Genomic DNA, 20,272 nt, shown 5'->3' with positions numbered 1-20,272 from the left:
CTTTCATTAAAACTAAGATCATTTTGAATAGTCGGTTATATTGTAAGCTTAGTTTTCTTATTTCAGCATTAAAACATTATTATCTTCTAAACATTATATTTAAAAGTAATGATTTCATGCCAAATCATAGTAATAAAAGATAATTTTGGATAGCCCCTCGCCAGTCCACTACTACTTTCCACCTATTAGCGCACACCCAGGCACAACCACCCAACATATAAGCACACACATTAAAAATATGTGTTGGTTCGGATGTGTTTGAAAGTATCAAGTAACCTTTTGATTATAACAATTTATTGTTATACCTTTGCAGCTTAAAACTCGAAATATTTCAGTATACTTTGAAACTTCTATTAGAAAAGAAAAAGAGATTGACTGCTATGCTCATTTCACCTTCATATTACACACTCACACACACACACTAACTGATACGAAAAATACTGATCAGAATATTGAAATAATGAAATTTTAGAATAATCTGATTTGTTTTTCTTCCACTTCTCAACAATACTATATATACCAATTCACTTAGCACTGAGACATATTGAATTTTCGATGTAAATGTTATTAGATTCTCATTTTAAACACACACAACTGAAAAAATATAAAAGCACCCAACAGTACATTATACTAAATTTTTCAGAATGAACTCATTTATTTTGCTCTTTTCTTCCAAGTCCAACAACACTAAATGTATTACTTCCATTAGCACTTGACTATCATTTCAACATTTAATGTAGACATTTTTCATGCTCATAATAAATAGACAAAACTCAAGAAAATACTCAACAGAATATTGAACTACTTGTTTCTTTTTTTTCTTTTTCTTTTTTTTTTTTTTTTTTTTTTTTGTGGAAAGAAACAATTTGTCTTTCTTCCTAGTTCGAATAGTGAATATATTTCACTTGGTTCCAATAAAACTGCGTATATCATTTCATTTAAAACTTAGCCATTATTTTAATTCTTTAAAAAAATGTTACATGCCATATCCATTATAGTTTAGTACAATTCGAACACAATACTCTTAATCACACTCATATTCATAACTTGAGTGGTCTTGTAATTTGGTGGTGTAGTATATTTGAAGTAGTTTCTTCGAACGTTCGAAGCTGAGCCGGTTTCTTGTGACGTTATGGACAAAGGACCAATTTGAGAAAAAGTGTTTCAATTTGCGCTGAAGATGCTAGTATGTTCAATAACTTCATAGCAAATTCCGACAACTCCTTATGTTGCCGAGTAGCGAAATACCAGAATGTGCGTGGTGTTGTAATTCCCTTCTTCATAAGTTCTTCAAAATTTCCACATTTTCCCCGATATTGCTGGTAGCTAGTTATTCTTGAAGGGCCGAGGTTTTCCAACAGAAATTCCTCTACATGTTCGTGATGCTTTTCTCAGACATTGCAGAAAGTCGTCACAAATGGAGACCACGAAGGCTTACCATTGTTGTTATATTGCACAATAGTTTCTTCCATGGCTTCTCTGGCATAAAACTTTTCTCGATTACAGAGGGTTTAAAACATGAAACATGATGAAATGGGTTTTGAACAGTCACGCATGCAAACCGTATTACACAATGCTACTTTACAAAGCCAATACAAAATTCCCAGTTTATGCTTACGGATTAAGTTTTGCAAAATCCAGCTTGATTCCATACAATTTTAGGAAGAATTTTTTTAAAGCTCCGCGCGTAGAACGTTTTCTTTTAATTTGTAGACCTGTTTCTAATTTTTTACGTACTTTACATATTTTACGTAAATTACGCGTTTTTTACGCGTATTTTACACGTCACGTAGAAAACCTTTTTTTACGCGTAATTACCCAACCCTGCCCACGACCCACTCCATTTCTGTCCTCAACACACACTCATATGATCTAGGATCGAACCAGAGACATTTTGTCTTAGATGTAAAAAGTACCACTGAGGCATAGTGGACTCTACATAAACACTTGAGATTTTACATCAAGAAAGAAAAGAACAGAAAAGAAAAGAAAAGAAAAGAAAAAGAGATTATTATTGACTGTCGTGTTGCAAAGTATGACTATTTCACGGAAAAGAGAGATACCGTTTATCTGTCACATGTCACAGGAGCTGCCTTTTCAGTTGTTTATTCATTGAGTCCTTCGGTTGATTCACGGCACGTTTCCGTACATACACACAATTGCGGTAATGACTCATATTACTTTCCATTGTGTCTGATTATATAAAACTTCCGCATTCCCAATACTATCCGGTGTCAAAGAGGTTATTGAGTACCTGTTCAATTTTGGTTTTTAATAAAACTGATTTATATAGGAAATAATACTGCTTTTCATGTTAAAATCAACGTGCATTTTAATGGTTTCATTTTACTGATTTGTTCTTCAAGTCTATCAATGCGTGCTTTCCTTAGGATAAAATGAAACTGCATTACATATAAATTTAACATTAATCTCCATACATGAAAGAAATCCTGACTAAGCAACGCCTACTAGGGCAAACTATCTAACTTAGAAGTTTGAAAACTGTCAGTAGTCTACAGAGGATTTGTGACGTGCGGTACCACTAAGGAAGGATTTGTGAAAAATGAACGTTCAAGAGAGGAGGATATGGTTGGAATATCTCAAAATACCTTCATATTATAGATATGAAATTTCGTATATATACTTTTCATTTAAAATTATTAAACACAGGTTTCAGAGTTATATATACAGGGTGGTACGAAACTATTTGAACATGCTTCGGGAGCTGATTCCCGACACCGAAATCAGCAAAACAGTCCTCTGAAACTTTGTTCAATGAGGGGTAGTTTCGGCGATATAAGGTGCCGAAACCGTGGGGAAATGAAATTCAGAGGGCTGTGCGGTTTAAAACATGACACTCGAAGTCATACCTGATCGAATGAAAAATGTATGTTTCAAACCTCCGCAAGATGTGTGCGAGGAATTCCCCAAAGGAACATAGGGATTACTTGCCAGCTTATAAGGAATCCCTAAGTTCCTTTGGGGAATACGTGTTTTAAAAGTTCTCCAGAAAAAAAAAAACGGTCCAAACGTCCAACAAATATCGTTGTACAGTACATTTACAAAGTTATACCCGAAAAGGCCAGAGGAATATGGTTGTATATTTAAAAATTTACACCCCGAGCCCGGTCCGGGCTCGAAGTGATATGTTTTGTTGGCCCGAGCCCGTGCAGACCTCTAGTATGTGAGACTAGGCGCCAGTGCTCAAGTCACATTAAAGACGTCAGTGCCGCCAGGTTAATAATAATAATAATAATAATAATAATAATAATATCAAACAAGTATGTCGCGTTCAGTAAAGTATGTCGTCACAAAAAGAAGGTTGAGAACCACTGGATTGTGCTCAGCAGGCCGGTAGCCAGCCCAAAAATGTAGGGGGGGGGCGGTTGAAGTTAGGGGAGCCCGATCCAACCATTCATAGTTCATCACCATATTATAGTGCATTTGCAAGCCTACCGTGAAACTTTTAGGGGGGGCGGCGAAAATTTAGGGGGGCGGCCCCCCTAGACCCCCCTGGATACGGGCCTGATGCTCAGCCGAATGTATGATAAACAGGTAGAACAGAAATATTATTTATAACACAACTAATACAAAAAAAAAAAGATTTTTAAGACATTACAGCCCGTATCATGGATGCATTTTGCAATATGACAATTTCGTCATAAGTTTCTCTAGTTACAATATGCTCTAATAGCAACATTCATAGCGCGTGGTTAGAGGCGGAAGATCAAACAGCTGCCAACGTTGCGTTGTGCGGTGTTTCTGCAATGCTCTGCTAGCTGAATGGAAAGTTCCTCTCTTCTCCGTCTAATATACTAGCATAGCCTTGAAAATTACGGAAATTTTCCTCTTTCTTCTAGGATGAAGATTATTTTTTTCGCCAACACGTGAAGGATCTCTAATGACAGGGTCAGCATTGTAAAGTAAAACGTGCTTCACAGATTATTGACCTTGTACATACATAAGAATATGCAAATAAAAAAAAAGCAAGAAAAACACACACATGCATACATGTGCAAAACGAAAGGAAAGAATTGTGTATGCGCGCTTCAGTTCACACACGGTCATTAAAACGAGTTTTCCGTGCATTAAACATGTGGATGAGCAAGTACAGAATGACCTCAAGCTAAAGTGCAACACGTCGGCGAGGGAATTACGCAATGTATTCACTGAAGCCTCTTTCTCTTAACGCTTTTTCCAGTTTTTAATCCTCATTTCAAAATACTTGACACTATAGCATTATTTCCTGCTCCAAAAAACCGCTAGCTTTATATTAAATTGATTACATTTGTGGAAAACCTGAGTAAACTGGAAATTTACGGTTATTATGCGTAGAATTACCAGCCAAGAACAAAAGCTTGGAAGAAAGCTGTTATGATATAATGAATGACTTATAATGACAAAATTACCATAATTTCTAACCATGATTGTTACTTATTCACAACTAGCAGCGTTCACCCCGCTTCGCTGCGGTCACCCTGGAACGCAATAAACTTTGTTACTTAGATAATTTTTACTTTTTCGCTTTCAAGTGATATGATAAAAACCATAGAAGAATGTTAACATTATATCGCCTGTCATTTATGTTAACCCGCCGAGTGACACGGTCATGTGGGTTGCATATAAATACGGTTAGATTTAGCTATGATGAGCTAACAAAGGATTTGTACGTTATGGGCACTTGAATGGTCAATTATCTCAAGACACTGGTAATTAAAAATTAAAGTGATATGATAAAAACCATCTAGGGTCCAAATCCTAATAACCCCCCAAAAATGAAAGAAATTGGTTCAGCCGTATTAGCGTGATGAGGTAACAAAGGATTTGTGCGTTCTCTTTTATATATATAGACTAGCAGCGTTCACCCCGCTTCGCTGCGGTCACCCCGGAACGCAATAAACTTTGTTACTTAGATAATTTTTACTTTTTCGCTTTCAAGTGATATGATAAAAACCATAGAAGATTGCATTAAATGTTAACATTATATCGCCTGTCATTTATGTTAACCCGCCCCGCTTCGCTGCGGTCACCCCGGAAGTTTTCGCTTTCAAGTGATATGATAAAAACCATAGTAGATTGCAGTAAATGTTAACATTATATCGCCTGTCATTTATGTTAACCCGCCGAGTGACACGGTCATGCGGGTTGCATATAAATACGTTTATTTTTACCTATGATGAACTAACAAAGGATTTGTACGTTATGGACACTTGAATGGTCAATTATCTCAAGACACTGGTAATTAAAAATTAAAGTGATATGATAAAAACCATCTAGGGTCCAAATCCTAATAACCCCCCAAAAATAAAAGAAATTGGTTCAGCCGTATTAGCGTGATGAGGTAACAAAGGATTTGTGCGTTCTCTTTTATATATATAGATTGCCGTCTTTTAAAGTTTCACATCTCGCAAGAGAAAGGCGAGTGAGGGCAAAACTTGAATCTAATCACCAGTGGGGAAATAAAATCGTTTTCAATCTACACAACCGCGCCAGGGTGGGCCGTACACAGCTTTAACATTTAAAAATCTGATTGTATATACAATTTAAGAATATTTCACCCGATAGTGTCTATATTGATATAATCATAGCATGTTCATATCGTATCTAATAGGTCTTGTGTAAAAGTACGGGGGGGGGGCACGGTGGCTCAGTGGTAGACAGCTTACCTCTGGTGCGTGGGGTCTCTGATTCGATCCCGACCAAGTAAGTTTGTGGTGGACAACATCGTGCCCATGGGTTTTCAATAGGTTTATAAAAGTCAGGTCTAATTTTATTGTTGGACAGCTGAACCTGTCAAAAACCGATTTGATATCCCTTATCAATTTTTGTTTTGTGAAAATCAGTATTAAAACCGGAAGTAGTAAATTTCAATCACTTCCGGGTTCAGTACAGTGTGGCAAGCAGTGATATGTTCTCTTGACACGTTGAATCAATTGCGAAAAAATACTTCTTACTATTTGTTAGTTTTTGTTCTATGGCAATAAGCGTCGAAACCAGAAATGGCTAGTTTTTACCATTTCCGGTTTGAATAAAAGGATTATCCTAGGATGGGGCCTATTCTTGGGACGCTGAATCGATTTAAAAAAATATGCTGTTATACAAGGAAAAAAGTTGAACCGGAAATCGATAATTTCAACCATTTCCTGTTTGAATAATAGGTTAACGGAGGAGAGGAACGTATCCTTGGGACGCTGAACAATTTTTAAAGCTTAAAAGAAGCAAAATACAGTATCTTGCTGTTTTTGCCCTGATACCTGTCGACAGACGGACAAAGCCATACTATGGCGTTTTGAAAGTAAAAAAATAAAAAAATAAAAAGTGGTGGCATAAGTAGGAAACACCTTTAATACGAGGAATACACATCTCATTTTACTTAACTGTCGCCTCTAGTGTTTGAGACAAAGTGACGCATGGGTTTCACTTAATAATTAGGTTTTCATAGACAACTTTCTTATAGGGGAAGAGTCGAGCATTGGACGTAACAAAACAAACAAACAAAAAGCTTAAGAGGACCCTACGTTATTCTGAACATTTTTAAAAAGGTGTTAGTTCAAATTAACTTCACCTGGGTATGTGCTACTGTTGGTACTTTTAAGCTCTATAATGTTAGGCTTACTGCTTAGGCCTAAGGACTCATAAGCAATTCCATATATAGAAATGATATATTCTACACTAAACGATTCATTAAAAAGTTAGCTACTAGATATATTCGATAATACCATTAGAATTTTCTATAGGAAATGATGTGAATATAAACATTCATATAAAAAACAGACATCAAAACGAATACTCAAGGCTCTTCCCTAATTTCTTCCCCCTTTTTAAATTTTAGTGAATAAATTAAACGCAATAAAGGATATACAAACTGTAGGAAGTAAGGCAAACAGTATCTACAGAACATTATTATATGAACTAAGAACTATTTTCGACTCTCTCCGTATAGTGTATAAATGTGGGTGCCCAATGAGGTCATAAAATGTGCACCCAACTTTCCGGTCTATAAGAAAAATATAAGAATAATTATTAGTTTATTTAATAACGTTTTGCAGATACTACCTGGCACACTTTCAATATTATTTTTATATTCTTCATTCACAAGTTATTTAGTAAATCTATATATATTAAAAAATTACTGTAATAATTATCGAGGCATTTCTCTTCTGTCAACATCCTATAAAATCCTTTCAAATATTATGTTAGCAAGATTGACCCCATACGCAGATGAAATTATTGGAGATTATCAGTGCGGATTTAGACGAAATCGATCAACTATCGACCAAATATTTACCATGCGCCAAATGCTCGAAAAGAAGGGGGAATACAATACCCCGGTACATCAACTATTTATTGATTTTAGAAAGGCTTACGACTCGGTTAGGAGAGAAACATTATACAACGTTCTTACAGAGCTTGGAATACCGAGAAAGCTAATTAGATTAATTAAGATATGTTTAAGTGAATCCCAAAGTAAAGTCCGGGTAGGAAAATTTCTGTCCACGAGCTTCCACGTCGAAAATGGGCTGAAACAAGGAGATGCGTTGTCGCCATTATTATTTAACTTTGTGCTGGAATACGCCATAAGGAAAATCAAAGATAGCAACCAGGGCCTAGAGTTGAACGGCATTCACCAGGTTATGGCATATGCTGATGATGTAAATTTAATAGGGGATGATAGGAGAACAGTAGAAATAAATGCATAGATCTTATTAAACGCTTGCAGGGACATGTGTTTAGAAGTAAATGCAGAGAAAATTAAATACATGGAAGTGCGTCGGGACCGTAATACGGCAAATTGTGGAGGCGTTAAAATATTAAATAATACTTTTGATAAAGTGGATACTTTCAAATATTTAGGATCAATATTAACAGACGAAAATCATATTCACGAAGAAATTAAATGTCGATTAAAAGCAGGGAATTCGTGTTACTATTCGGTTCAAAATCTCTTGTCGTCGCGAATTCTGTCGAGGAATTTGAAGCTTAAAATATATAAAACGATAATCATGCCTGTTGTTCTGTATGGTTGCGAAACATGATCGCTTACTCTGAGGGAAGAACATAGACTGAAAGTATTTGAGAACAGGATCCTGAGAAGAATATTCGGACCCAAGAGGAACGAGAATGGGGAATGGTGAAAGCTTCATAACGAGGAACTACATAGTTTATACGGTTTACCCAACATTGTTAGGGTCGTCAAGTCTAGGAGGCTTAGGTGGGCGGGTCATGTAGCTAGAATGGAAGAAAGTAGAAACGCTTTCAAAGTCTTGACTGGTAGACCCATAGGAAAACGACTATTAGGAAGACCTAGGCGAAGATGGGAGTATAATATTAAGATGGATCTCGCAGAGATAGGAATACAAAGTAGAAACTGGATCCAAATAGCTAAGGATAGAAGTCAGTGAAGAGCTTTTGTGAACGCGGCACTGAACCTCCGGGTTCCATAGGCCATAGAGTTAGTTAGTTATATATATTTAAAAAAGTGGTGGTGAGTTTAGTGAAGGTAAAAGCCACAAAATAAAGTACCAATAGCACATATCTTAAACTGTCCTTTGCCTTCTTTTAAATTTACTTCACACATTGTCATTGCCATTTATTAGTGCAACTATCAGTTATCTCTCAATAACTATACACTAAGTTTAGAATCTTTTTCTTCTCCGAAACGGTTATAAAAATTAGGTACCTCGGCCTTCTGTTCCAATAGGCTACAAATATAAAATTGTCTTACGTATATCTCACAAGGAGCATATGTCAAAGGAAAACTAAATTATCCAGGTGTTAACGGTTTCTATGTCTGGGTGCTATGATGGCTAGTTGACGCTTAATTTACAATCTTAGATACTCTTTTCTTTTTACAGACATAAATGACAACTACAGTACATAGCTTGCATGTTTCGATTCGCGTGATATTTTATGCTCGAGTAATATCCCAACACGAGTTACTTTTTGTTTGTTCTTTTGTTCTTTGTAAACATAAGGTAGTCCTTGTTACGGCCTTACGGGTTACGGCTATTGTGAATTAATAAAAAATACTTATAATTAAAACATTTTATTATATGAAACAGAAGCAGCTATAAAATTACTGCAGAACATTCAGAGATTAGAAAAGAAATCTCAAGATATTTTGATATTCTACAAGAAAATTGCCCAAGAAAAGAAAGGTCAAAATGCAAAATAAGCTTAAATAATTGAGAGTTTATTTGCGTTTTCATCATTTAAGTTTTCATTTTGCTGTTTTTTTTTTTTTTTTTTTTTTTTTTTTTTTTTTTTTTTTTTTTAAACAGCGAGATATAAGTTTCAAATCGAGAGACGGGAGAAAGTAAAAATTGTGTCAAATATGAGAGAACAAGCAACCTTAATTTTGACACACAAATAAATTCATTTCAGGTGGAATTGGGAATTCTTGTAATCTTTCAGCACCAAATTTTATTCTATCATTGCAAAGGTAAGTAAGATTTCAAGCTTATATCTAACTTCTATGGCTTATGGAAGACCAAAACACTATTTCCTACAAAGAAGCTGCAGTAGTTCAGTGGCAGAGCGCTCATTTCTGGTGCGTGGGTCCCTAATTCGATTTTAACTTGCGCCAAATGGACCTCGTGGACATACACCAAGTGGGTGGGGTTTCTTTCTCAGATCTCTCCCGTTTCCAACTGCTTTGTTCTTCTCGTTCATTATCATCATCATAATGCCTCCCTTAGTTTCGGATCATTAGCGTGAAACGTTAAACTAGAACTTGTATTTAATTTCATTAAATTTTCTATAAATCGAGCAGGCTGTTGCTGATTAATAAAACATGTGCATTGCAGTTACATGATAAACTAATTTTAAAACAAAAACGTTCTGTGCAGTCATACAATATAGCTACAAATTCAGACATATGAGTGAACTCTTCAAGATTTTGCAGGAAACTCATGTTTATGATTTAGATTTTATCGTTCATTTCAGCACTTAGGCCATGTCAGAAGTAAATCTTGGTGGAATGCGAACCACACGAGCATCCAACACCAAAGGCAAGCATTGTTTCGTTCCGCTCTCCTGTCTTGGAGCGTACGTTTCCCACGAAACAAGAAAACAAAAATATTAATAGTATCAAAGACCTTTAGTGTGCTTACTTTATTAAAATAACAATAGATGTTTCCCGGCTATATACAAGATTTTTTTGGCACCCCAAAGTTCCTTTGTATTCCTCTGTTTGTCATCAGCTACGACAATGGTGCTTTGTCTGTAGGTCTGTCAGTGATTGTTGCAAACGGTATTAGTAAACAAATGTCATTTGTATCGTCTTATTTTTATTTATTTACTAGCAGCGTTCACCCCGGAACGCAATAAACTTTGTTACTTAGATAATTTTTACTTTTTCGCTTTCAAGTGATATGATAAAAACCATAGAAGATTGCAGTAAATCTTAACATTATATCGCCTGTCATTTATGTTAACCCGCCCCGCTTCGCTGCGGTCATCCCGGTGCTGGCATATTGTAAAAGTGTCTGTAAAAATAAGCAAATCAATTAAAAAATTTTAAACAGAAGATTCAAGCTATTTTCCGCTGTATATCGCCTGTCATTTATGTTAACCCGCCGAGTGACACGGTCATGCGGGTTGCATATAAATACGTTTATTTTTACCTATGATGAACTAATAACAAAGGATTTGTGGACACCTGAATGGTCAATTATCTCAAGACACTGGTAATTAAAAATTAAAGTGATATGATAAAAACCATCTAGGGTCCAAATCCTAATAACCCCCCAAAAATGAAAGAAATTGGTTCAGCCGTATTAGCGTGATGAGCGGACAAAGAATTGTACGTTCTCTTTTATATATATAGATTTAACAATCATCAGATACAGCTTAGATGCTATTTTATACTGGATATCTAACAACAACAACAACAATGGAAAGGATTAGAGAAGATATTGATCAGGACCTCTTTAGTAGGTACCATCCCAGATAGGACTGAGGAAAACCTTGGAAAACCCCAGTCAGGATGGTCGGCAGTAAGACTACGACCTCCCGAAGGCGAAGCCAACGCTCTACCATTTCAGCTACTTCGCTCGGCGCGTTTATATTTTGCTATACCTCGATTATCTGCGGCAGTGTGTACGAAGGATGTTGTATTTATAGACAAAATTCAGATAAAAAGATATATTTTTTTCAGATTCAACTAAAACGAAAAATAAAGCATTCCCATGTTATAGTTAATATCCCTATATTTAATTATTATTATTATTATTATTATTATTATTATTATTATTATTATTATTATTATTATTATTATTATTATTATTATTATTATTATTATTATTATTTACAAGTGTCACTAAATTATGTATTTGAGTTTCTGTATGCATTCTTATGCCATGCTGAAGTTATTAAGAACAGTTGGCCGGTGCACAGATTGATTCTCACACGAAAGACCGTCCCCCACCACACTATATCGCCTTCGAGATCTGGATTACAGGACTATGACATTGGCCCCGGCTATCACTTAATGTTACACGTGAAACCTTCGCGTTTGCATCCTGCAAGACTAGCAGGTCTACATTTTCTTTTGTCCCCGACTGTACATTAAAAAAAATTAAAAGCTTACCATCAGGCAACATTCCTTGCCGAAAACTCGAAACTTCCTCGCTTCACAAATTCAGGAAAAAAAAAATCACTTCAGCAGTTCCTCGAATTAAAAAGAAATAATAATAATTAAATCTCTTAAACACAACGGAAGATTTCAAGAGAACTCAGTGCCAATACGATTGAAATTGAATCACAACAATAATTGAAAAGTTTGGCGTTTGTGGCTGTCAAGAATATGAAACACATTGTACACAACGTGTTAAGAAACCCGTTACTTTCGTATGAACCTATTCGTATGACCATGTCGCATGCAGTCTGAATTAGTCAGGGTTGGGGAGACAATGATGACGTCACGTGGCAGCAACGTGACAATGTGATTACTCATTTTGTCACGTTTGGGAGAACCGGCAGATGGCGCTGCTGTTGAATGAAGCATCTAATAGAAGGAATGAAGACCCGCCAAGACATAATTATGGACACTAGCCATGGCTAGAAAAACTGTCCAGAGAAACCAACAAACACGTTGTTGAACACGAGGAAATGAAAAAAAAAAAAAAAAAAAAAGATGGGAGTTGCGTTGCTATTTGTTGGGCACCAAACAGGAAGAAACTAGTGGATGAATAAAATAGGGATCAAAACCTGGGTCCTGAATAGTTTAATTTTCAAGGTGAGAATAAAAGAGGAAAGATTTTCAGATTTAATTCGTAATCAGTGGCGTTGAAAGGCAAGGGTGACCACCCTAAAGAGAACGACAAAAATTGGTAATTTCGGAAATTGCATCAATGCTTCAGAACAAGAAATACATTCCTACTGATCTTCTGAGCTTCAATAGCAGGGTGTATTTGTAACAAGAATATTGTGATTTTCAATGAACTTAAAAAGTAAGTTCCTAAATTCTCTATGTCTGTGTGTGTGTTTGTTATTTGCGATTTTTCTTTTTTAATTTTGAGCCCTCCATTCGATAAAGCATCAAAAACTACTGTATCTGAAAGAAGTGATGGAATTTTTCGCGTCACTCTGACCATTCCCGAGATATTGGCCTAAAAAGTCCCGATTTCGGGAGACTTAAGGAGCCATATCTCAGGAACCCTAAGTCATAGAGAGATCATATTGGTGTTGATCAATACCTAAAAGGATGGTGAACATTTTGGTGCCAAATAGTAACCGGTGGCCACTGGCCAACTGGCCACCGTTCCCCAGATATTGGCCAAAAAAAATCGGATTTCGAGAGATTAAGGAACCATATTTTGGGAACCGTAAGTCATAGATTTATAATATTTTCCGAATTTTTCAATTTTGAGCCCTCCATTTTGAGCACGTGTCTTCGTCAAACCGTTTTGACAGAACTCTTAAACGAAACATGTGGAAAAAATTTACTACTTAAGGAAATTATAAATGGATAGATATATTGCAACGTTTAATGAGTATAGCAATAAAGTATATAGAGCAATTGGTATAAAACCTCTAGAAGTTAATAAGAAAAATTAATTCTTTTTAAGTTCGTTCTAGCAATACTCTTGGAGCATCCTCAACTGGTTATTCATAAAATTACTTTGTACGCTTCCATTGTACTTTGTGTTATCAAAGCTTCATATATAAGTTTTGTATCCTATCCCTGCTGAAATTCAAGAGTGCCCACGAATAGTCAGTAACGCCCTCCGCTGAATTCTCCTAACTTTCGTCTCCAGAAAAAAAAAAAAAAAAGGCTCGTGTCTTCCTTTACAGGAAAGCACGTGGCAAACAGTTTTCTATAGAAAAGTATATGCAGCACTCTTTATATATAAAAATGAAATTAGCTTGCGTGTCACTTTTTCAAGACAAAGCATCTGAATCGTTTGAAATAAATTTTTAAAACGTGCCGGTAGTTAGCGCTAATAATCAACTATCCAAAAGTTTACATAATTGATAAAATCAGTGTTCATTGAACAGGATAATGAAATGCGTAAATCCCTAGAACGTTAGACAATCCACGTAATATAGTCGTAATGTATGGTTGCATAATCCACGGGATATCCTTTTTACATACAGCCCACGTTCTTTCCTTTTCTGCATCAAAAGATCCAATGTATTTCAATTAAAAATTTTCTTGTAGGCCTTATATCTGGAGACCTAGATATAGTATATCCAAATCCAAACTATAAGTTGACTCAGCATGATGTGCTTATTAAGTAGAAAATACGAAAATTCTATTTAGGGGCCGTTCAAAAATGTCATGGCCCCTGATTTAAAAACTAATTATTAGATAAGATAGCAATCTTTTGATCCATTTTTGGTTTTCCTAATTTTCTTATTTATTTATTTATTTATTTATTTACTTTCTGTTGCTGTGGTAGGTCACTATCACATGCATTATTGTGTTCCGACAATAAGAATTGACCATTTTGGCCCAAAACATGTCGAAAAGATAGCCATCCTCCCGAAAAAAACAATAATGTATCAGATTAATCAGCATAAAATATCTATACAATGATATAAAATTTTTCAAGAAAAAAAATCACCTGCCAAATTGATTTTAATTTCCATGCAGGACAAAACAAGTTTCTTTGCGAGCCCAAATGTGGAAAAAAGAAGAGAAAATGGCATTTATTGCCAGGTAGAATTTTTATTTTCTTTAGCTGATCCTAGTGAAGCAGAGGCGTCATTTAGGGGGGCAGGGAGGGGCATTTGCTCCCCCTGAGTTTGAGATGTATATAGATTTTATCAACAGAATAGTAGTAAATCAGTGAAAAACGCGAAATTTTACTAATATCAAGGGGTCTTGCCGCCCCAAGCAAAATCTCAAATGACGCTCCTGTAGTGAAGCCGGTTGAACGATTAGTCCTATATGATATGAAAAGACAGCTGGTTCACTAACCTAGACATAATAAATATGCATTATTAGTTAGTAATCAGATGATATTTTCAACATAAATAAAACCAATAATTTCTTATTCAGAAAAATTTTTACGGCCATGTGTGCTACAACGGAAAACATAGAACTTACTCGCAAGCCACTTACTTACAATATTCTTTATAGCTTTTTTTTCTTTTTTTTTTTTTTAATTTTCGAGTGACGATAGAACAGAACAAAGTATGGTGATCAATGGTGTATTTACGACTTTGTTTCGAAAGGGGCTTAGCTAGCTTTATTCTTGGAAATGTGAAAATTCTGCAAGATTCATTTACTTTAAAATAGTAAATAAAATTTCTAGTGGGGCTTAAGCCCGTAAGTCCCCCTTAAATACGCCACTGATGGTGATCATGAAAAAATCAATCGAATTCCAGATTTTCAATTTTTCAACCTTTGACTTGAAAATGGTAATAATTTTTGTTGCCTAATGTTTACAGGTAAACCATAATGGACACTGAAGTAGACGCCAGGATCCGACAACGGTCGGTGTACGACGCAGTCTCACATTAGTTTCATTAATAAAGTTTATATAGTAGTATATTTAAATTTTATCATTAATTTGCATATCAAAATGGAAATGGTTTTCTTTATTTTCAAATATTATTTATATTATTAATTAACTTAGAATCATATTTATTTTATTTCCCAAGTATTGGTAAGATTCAAGTTTATATCGAGAATGTAACGATAGATATTGGATTTCGTATATAGAAAGATAGACTCTAGTGAGTTAGATTTTTCTTAAGGCAAACTTGTAAAAGACAACGAAGCTCCAAAAGGTCAGTCACCTATGCTTGGTCAGCCTAGCCAACTATATTGTGAGTTGAAACTAAAAATTACTGTTTTATTTCTGTTAAGCAGCTATAAGAATACTGTATAGAGCTAAAAAACCATAAAACACCCTGAGTTGTAACACTACCGAAAAGGCGACAGAAAGACGGATATTTGTCTATTGTCAAAATTTAACACATAGATATAAAAACAGAAGGACAATGATGTGTTAAAATCTTGGGTTGACCGCCGATTTCACAAGAATTCGAGCTGGCGTAGTGAATCTATCAAAACAGGCTGTGAATTCGGTCCAGGCTTACCAGATGAAGCAGTTTGTAATATCAAATAATAATAATAATTAAAATATGTAAGAATTAGTGTGTTTAAGAGTCAATTATGTATTGGAAAGCTACGCGTACCCCTATTGTTTGTTTTACCTTTTCCGTCCTTCCGTATATCGTATCTTAAAACTTTCTTTCAGCCGTGAGAAAAAAAAAAAAAACAAGTACTATCTGGTATTGGAGGGTGGAGTTTTGGCTTTCTGCTGGGGACAGACGGAACTGGGAATCCTTACCCTAAGAAATTGTTTCAAATAAAGTTAATAGAGGATGACAACTTCATACCACATATGTATATGGTAGCAAAGATATGTATATACTTGTAAGTAAAGTAGATGTATGTTTAATTTCATTCTATATTCAATAATTTGTAAAATTGTCACGCGGAAGCAGAAAACTCCGAACTATTATGGTTGTCCGTGACATTGTTAATTCTTTCCGCTAGAGGGCTCCAGTGACTAGACAAACATAAGAAAAGAAAATGTCAGGTGGTGGAAATCATATTAACCGACCTATTTTAAATGCAAAATTTTAAGGTTATATCAGAAGGGGACTATAACATATTTGGTATCTAATGAAAGGCCAAAGAATGCAGATTTTAGTGCTTGATTCGAAATTAGGTGACAATCTATAAGAAGTGAATTATTTGCGTAGAAAGTCAATGTAAATAAAAATCAGCATACTTCCTTGCAAAGTTCCGTTAGCAGGTAGATAGACAATAGAAAAGGTTATCTCTATTGAAAAGCCAGTAGCTTTGATGCGAAGCACGACTCTTGGGCGTCAAACCCCTTTTACAAAACCGAAATTCTGGAGAAGAACAAGGCAGTTGGCGTTTAGATCGAGTCTGTGAAGTTGCTGCTCGTGTGAAAATAGTTATTTTCCTGAACACTATATATTCAACGGTGTTAGTTGCAATGGAAGATAGGTGCATATATTTATTTTAAAAGTGAACTTAATTAAGTGCGATAAGTTGCACCATTGGTGTTCAAAATAAGTTAAATAAACTGTGTCAGTTTTCTAGACTATATGCATTTTTTGATCCAATCGGACAACACTGGAAACGAATACATATATCTTACGTATGCAGCAACAAACCATTAAAATATATAGATAGAGAGAGATAGAAGTGCAACTATAACCAAGTTTGAAGTGGTTACACAGTGGTGGACTCAGTTATAATCAGGTACCAAGGACTTAATCTACCTTAGGATGCTACGGAAACCGTTTTAAAAGAATACTATCAACATGAAAGAATAGACACTAAAATTGTGATTAATGCTTTGAAGTAACGGACACACCTACCTGGAAATTAAAGAAGATGAACTGTGCAATAGATACAAATACATATTATTAACTATGAACTAGTGATAAAAAAAAATCATAAGAGTTTTTTTTTTAATTATTTTAGTTCAACCGTGAGCATATCTTATATCGATATCAATGTAGTGTTGTGATTTAAGTGATTAAGTGCTGTGTTTATAATAAAAGTGTTTATTAAACTACATGGAGTTATCAACTTCCCTAACGGAATTTCGGCTGGTATGGTAAGTACCAGAATAATTTGTTTGTTTCTTGCAGGTTTGCTGGATTCCATGCTCTTTAATATCAGATGTTCGAAACTAGTAAGGTAATCACACACCTATTCTTTGATAAACCAAGGTGGCAGATAACTCATGCGTAAGTCCACATATCAAAGAAAGTCCGAAAGGGGCTACAGGACTTTAAATAAGGAACTCACACTTACAGGAATGGCATTATAGAAATTATATATATATATATATTATTATTTTTTTTTAATCTTAGCTCTACCGACTTTTATCTAAATTTCAGTAATTTCTATTGTTTTATTTGGCATACCTTTTGTTTTTCTTTAAATTGGGATGATACAACATTCCTGTAAGTAAAGGGGTAGTAAGAGAGAGATTTACATATGAGTTTCATACAGAGATTTCTCTTTTCCTCCCCTGCACTCTACATAAGTTTTGCTTCCCAGCGTAAGGGCAATTACTACGCTGCTGTGCCTAGTTGTTGTACACATTAGTTTGGCATCCAGCGTAGTAGCAATATTATATGCTAGGATTACAGGCAAAGGCGCAGTACAATCACATAATTTTGGCGTCCATGTGTGAGTGCTTAACCACGTTGATCATTTCTTTACTTAAAAGTTTCAACACCCTACGTGTTTGGCAAGAAGTGTGCAGGTTACGCACTGTTGTTCACATCCTAGCGTATAACCGAGTGTGTGATTACTTAAAGATTAGTCAAATAATCGTGTAATGAATTTATTTTGTCCCAAATGCTTTCCAAAACATAATTGATATAAAAGTAAAATGTGTGTAGAAAGGTGTTTATGTATAATACTTGAGAAGTTGTAAACTTGAAGGGGGGAGATAATTTTATAGAGATAACATTTAGATAAAATAGAGATTCTTTCCTTTTTATTAGTGAATTCATTAGATTAATTAGAATTGATGGTTTTGACTAGGCTGAAAAGCAGAAAGATGAATGAAGAACTTAGAGATTTAAAACAAGCGCAAAGTATGTCATTTACAGAAGTAGATCAGGGAGATGAAATTCAAGTGAGAGACGAAAACATAGAAGTAGGTAATGAGACAGATGGGATAGGAGACACAACTAGGAGTTCATCAGACCCAGTGTTGCAATTCTTGGTGCGAATGCAGCAAGAATTGCATAACAAAATTGATAAATCGCAACAAGAGTTACAGCGTGAACTGAAAACCGAAATCAGGAAAGAGGTTCAAGAGTTAGGCTCTAAACTAGCACAAACTCACCAGGAGTTAGATAGTAAAATCAGTGCATTGTCTAGTAAGCTAGAAGATACAAATGAAGAGCTGAGAAATACAAGAAGGGATTTAGAACATTCACAGAAAGAGCTTGAATCTAGGCTGAATAGGTCACTACAAAATAACTACAAATAAGAGCAACAACTACATAACGATATAGAGAACACCGTACAACAATTAAATGTAACAGTAAATCAAGTTTCTGAAAATTTAGACCAGACAGCTAGAAATTTAGAAGAAGTTAGAAATGATTTAGGAAATAAGATAGGATCTTTAGAAGAACAAGGTGATAATATTATTGGTCATGTTGAAAGAAATCGGGCAGAAGTAGAGACAAAATTAAGTGATATAATTTCTGTACACGCGAATGTAACTGATGAATTAAGAAACACTATCGAGAGTGTAGATTCGAGAATAACCGGAAAAGTAGAGGCCATAGAAGAAATGATTTCTGCCAGACTAAATATCATTGAGTCAAATCGCGTAGAAGTCTCCTCACACACTAGCATTCCACCAGAACAGGCTATGCCCTCATGTTCACGTACTATTCCTAATGAAACAATTTCGCCGAGCATAGCACCACCTGCATCCTCTGTTTCACCACTCGATAATCAGACAGCACAGTTGTCGACATTCATGAACCCTTTTATTCATCGTGATCTAAGCCTACCAAATTATCAGGGTACAGAGGACGAACCACAAACATATAACTTTTTGCTAGACTTAGACAATTACTTCGCATTAACAGGTGTACCTAATGAAGCACGTTTGTCATTTATTAGTAGAACGTTAAAAGGACCAGCACTTTCGTGGTTCAAAGTCATGCGTCAGAAAATTGTTACGTATGAAGAGTTTGTGATTAAATTTAGAGAAACCTACTTAAGTCAGGAACGATTGGCTACACTAAGAGCTAATTTGTTAACAGTTCAATTCGACAATAAGGTCCATAAAAATCCTTCTGATTTTCTGTTGAACATCCTACATCAAAATTCAATATTGGATCCTCCTGTAGACGAATCTTGCTTATTGAAACTCTTACCGAGAAAACTTCCAGTATATATATTTAGGACATTAGTGGCTTCGAAACCACAATCTCTTACAGATTTACTCGCGATTGTGAACGAAGTACAGGCAACTCATTACGACCGAGATAGATTTCCTCCTTGTAGAAATATGAATATGTTGCAGGTATCCTCTGAGAGGGTAGACACACATCCTCGTCGGAATAATAGAAGGAATGTCCCTTACACACGAGGACAGCAACAGAGAGACAATAGAGGCAATAGTAATGAGAGCCCAAATTCAGGTCATAACGGGAGAAGGGAAGGAGGTCAATCACCCCGTAATGAGCGCTACCCTTCACCTGAAAATAGACAAAACCACAGGGGACAGCGAGGTTCGAGAAGGGGAAATAACAGTACACGGAATGGAAGTAGAAATCAAAACAACTACATTCCGGAGCAACAAATACAACTGCTAGAAACCTATCATAATAGCGAAGGACAAGGTTACCAAACTAACCAAAATGCACCCAGTGTGACAGGGGGTCCTCATTATAATAACTGATGCTTTCCAGCACATACAGCGGGAAAGTTGGATGTAGTACTTGTGAATAGAACATCTGATATCCAACAGACTAATAAAGCCCTGTGTGTGCTCGCAAACAATAGTTCTGACTTGGCAGACGATAATGAAACATATGTTAAAAGTATTGAGGAGAATGAAAATAAATGTGTAAAATGCGAAGAAATAAATAGTACTCAAAATTTTGAAAGTAATACTAAAGACACTATTTCATTGTTATTGAAAGATGGTAGAAAGGTAGAATTAGAGAGGGAAACATTTAATGAGGCAAATGGAATTTTTGATAACCTGTTAGATACAAAAGACGACCCAGT

General features: G+C 35.4%; 1 protein-coding gene across 2 annotated transcripts in view; it reads right to left on the bottom strand.

The window, feature by feature from the left end:
* The window catches only part of Cipc (Clock interacting protein circadian), a 127,620-nt gene that overhangs the window by 56,091 nt on the left and 51,257 nt on the right, over positions 1-20,272 (bottom strand). Inside the window, exon 1 of one of the 2 annotated variants that reach the window (XM_081758286.1) lies at positions 11,591-11,873. The exons of the other annotated variant lie outside the window; for it this stretch is intronic. Coding sequence (XP_081614412.1) covers positions 11,591-11,603 — 13 coding nt within the window. The 5' untranslated portion in view covers positions 11,604-11,873. Of the gene's footprint in view, positions 1-11,590; positions 11,874-20,272 lie in introns of those variants that run through there. 2 annotated transcript variants of the gene reach the window in all.

Source organism: Thermobia domestica, chromosome 5 (genome assembly GCF_964235325.1).
Source record: "Thermobia domestica chromosome 5, izTheDome1.hap1.1, whole genome shotgun sequence".
NCBI classification, from domain to species: Eukaryota; Metazoa; Arthropoda; class Insecta; order Zygentoma; family Lepismatidae; genus Thermobia; species Thermobia domestica.
Note: the sequence above shows the minus strand (reverse complement) of the source record. Positions and strands in the feature narration are given on the sequence as shown.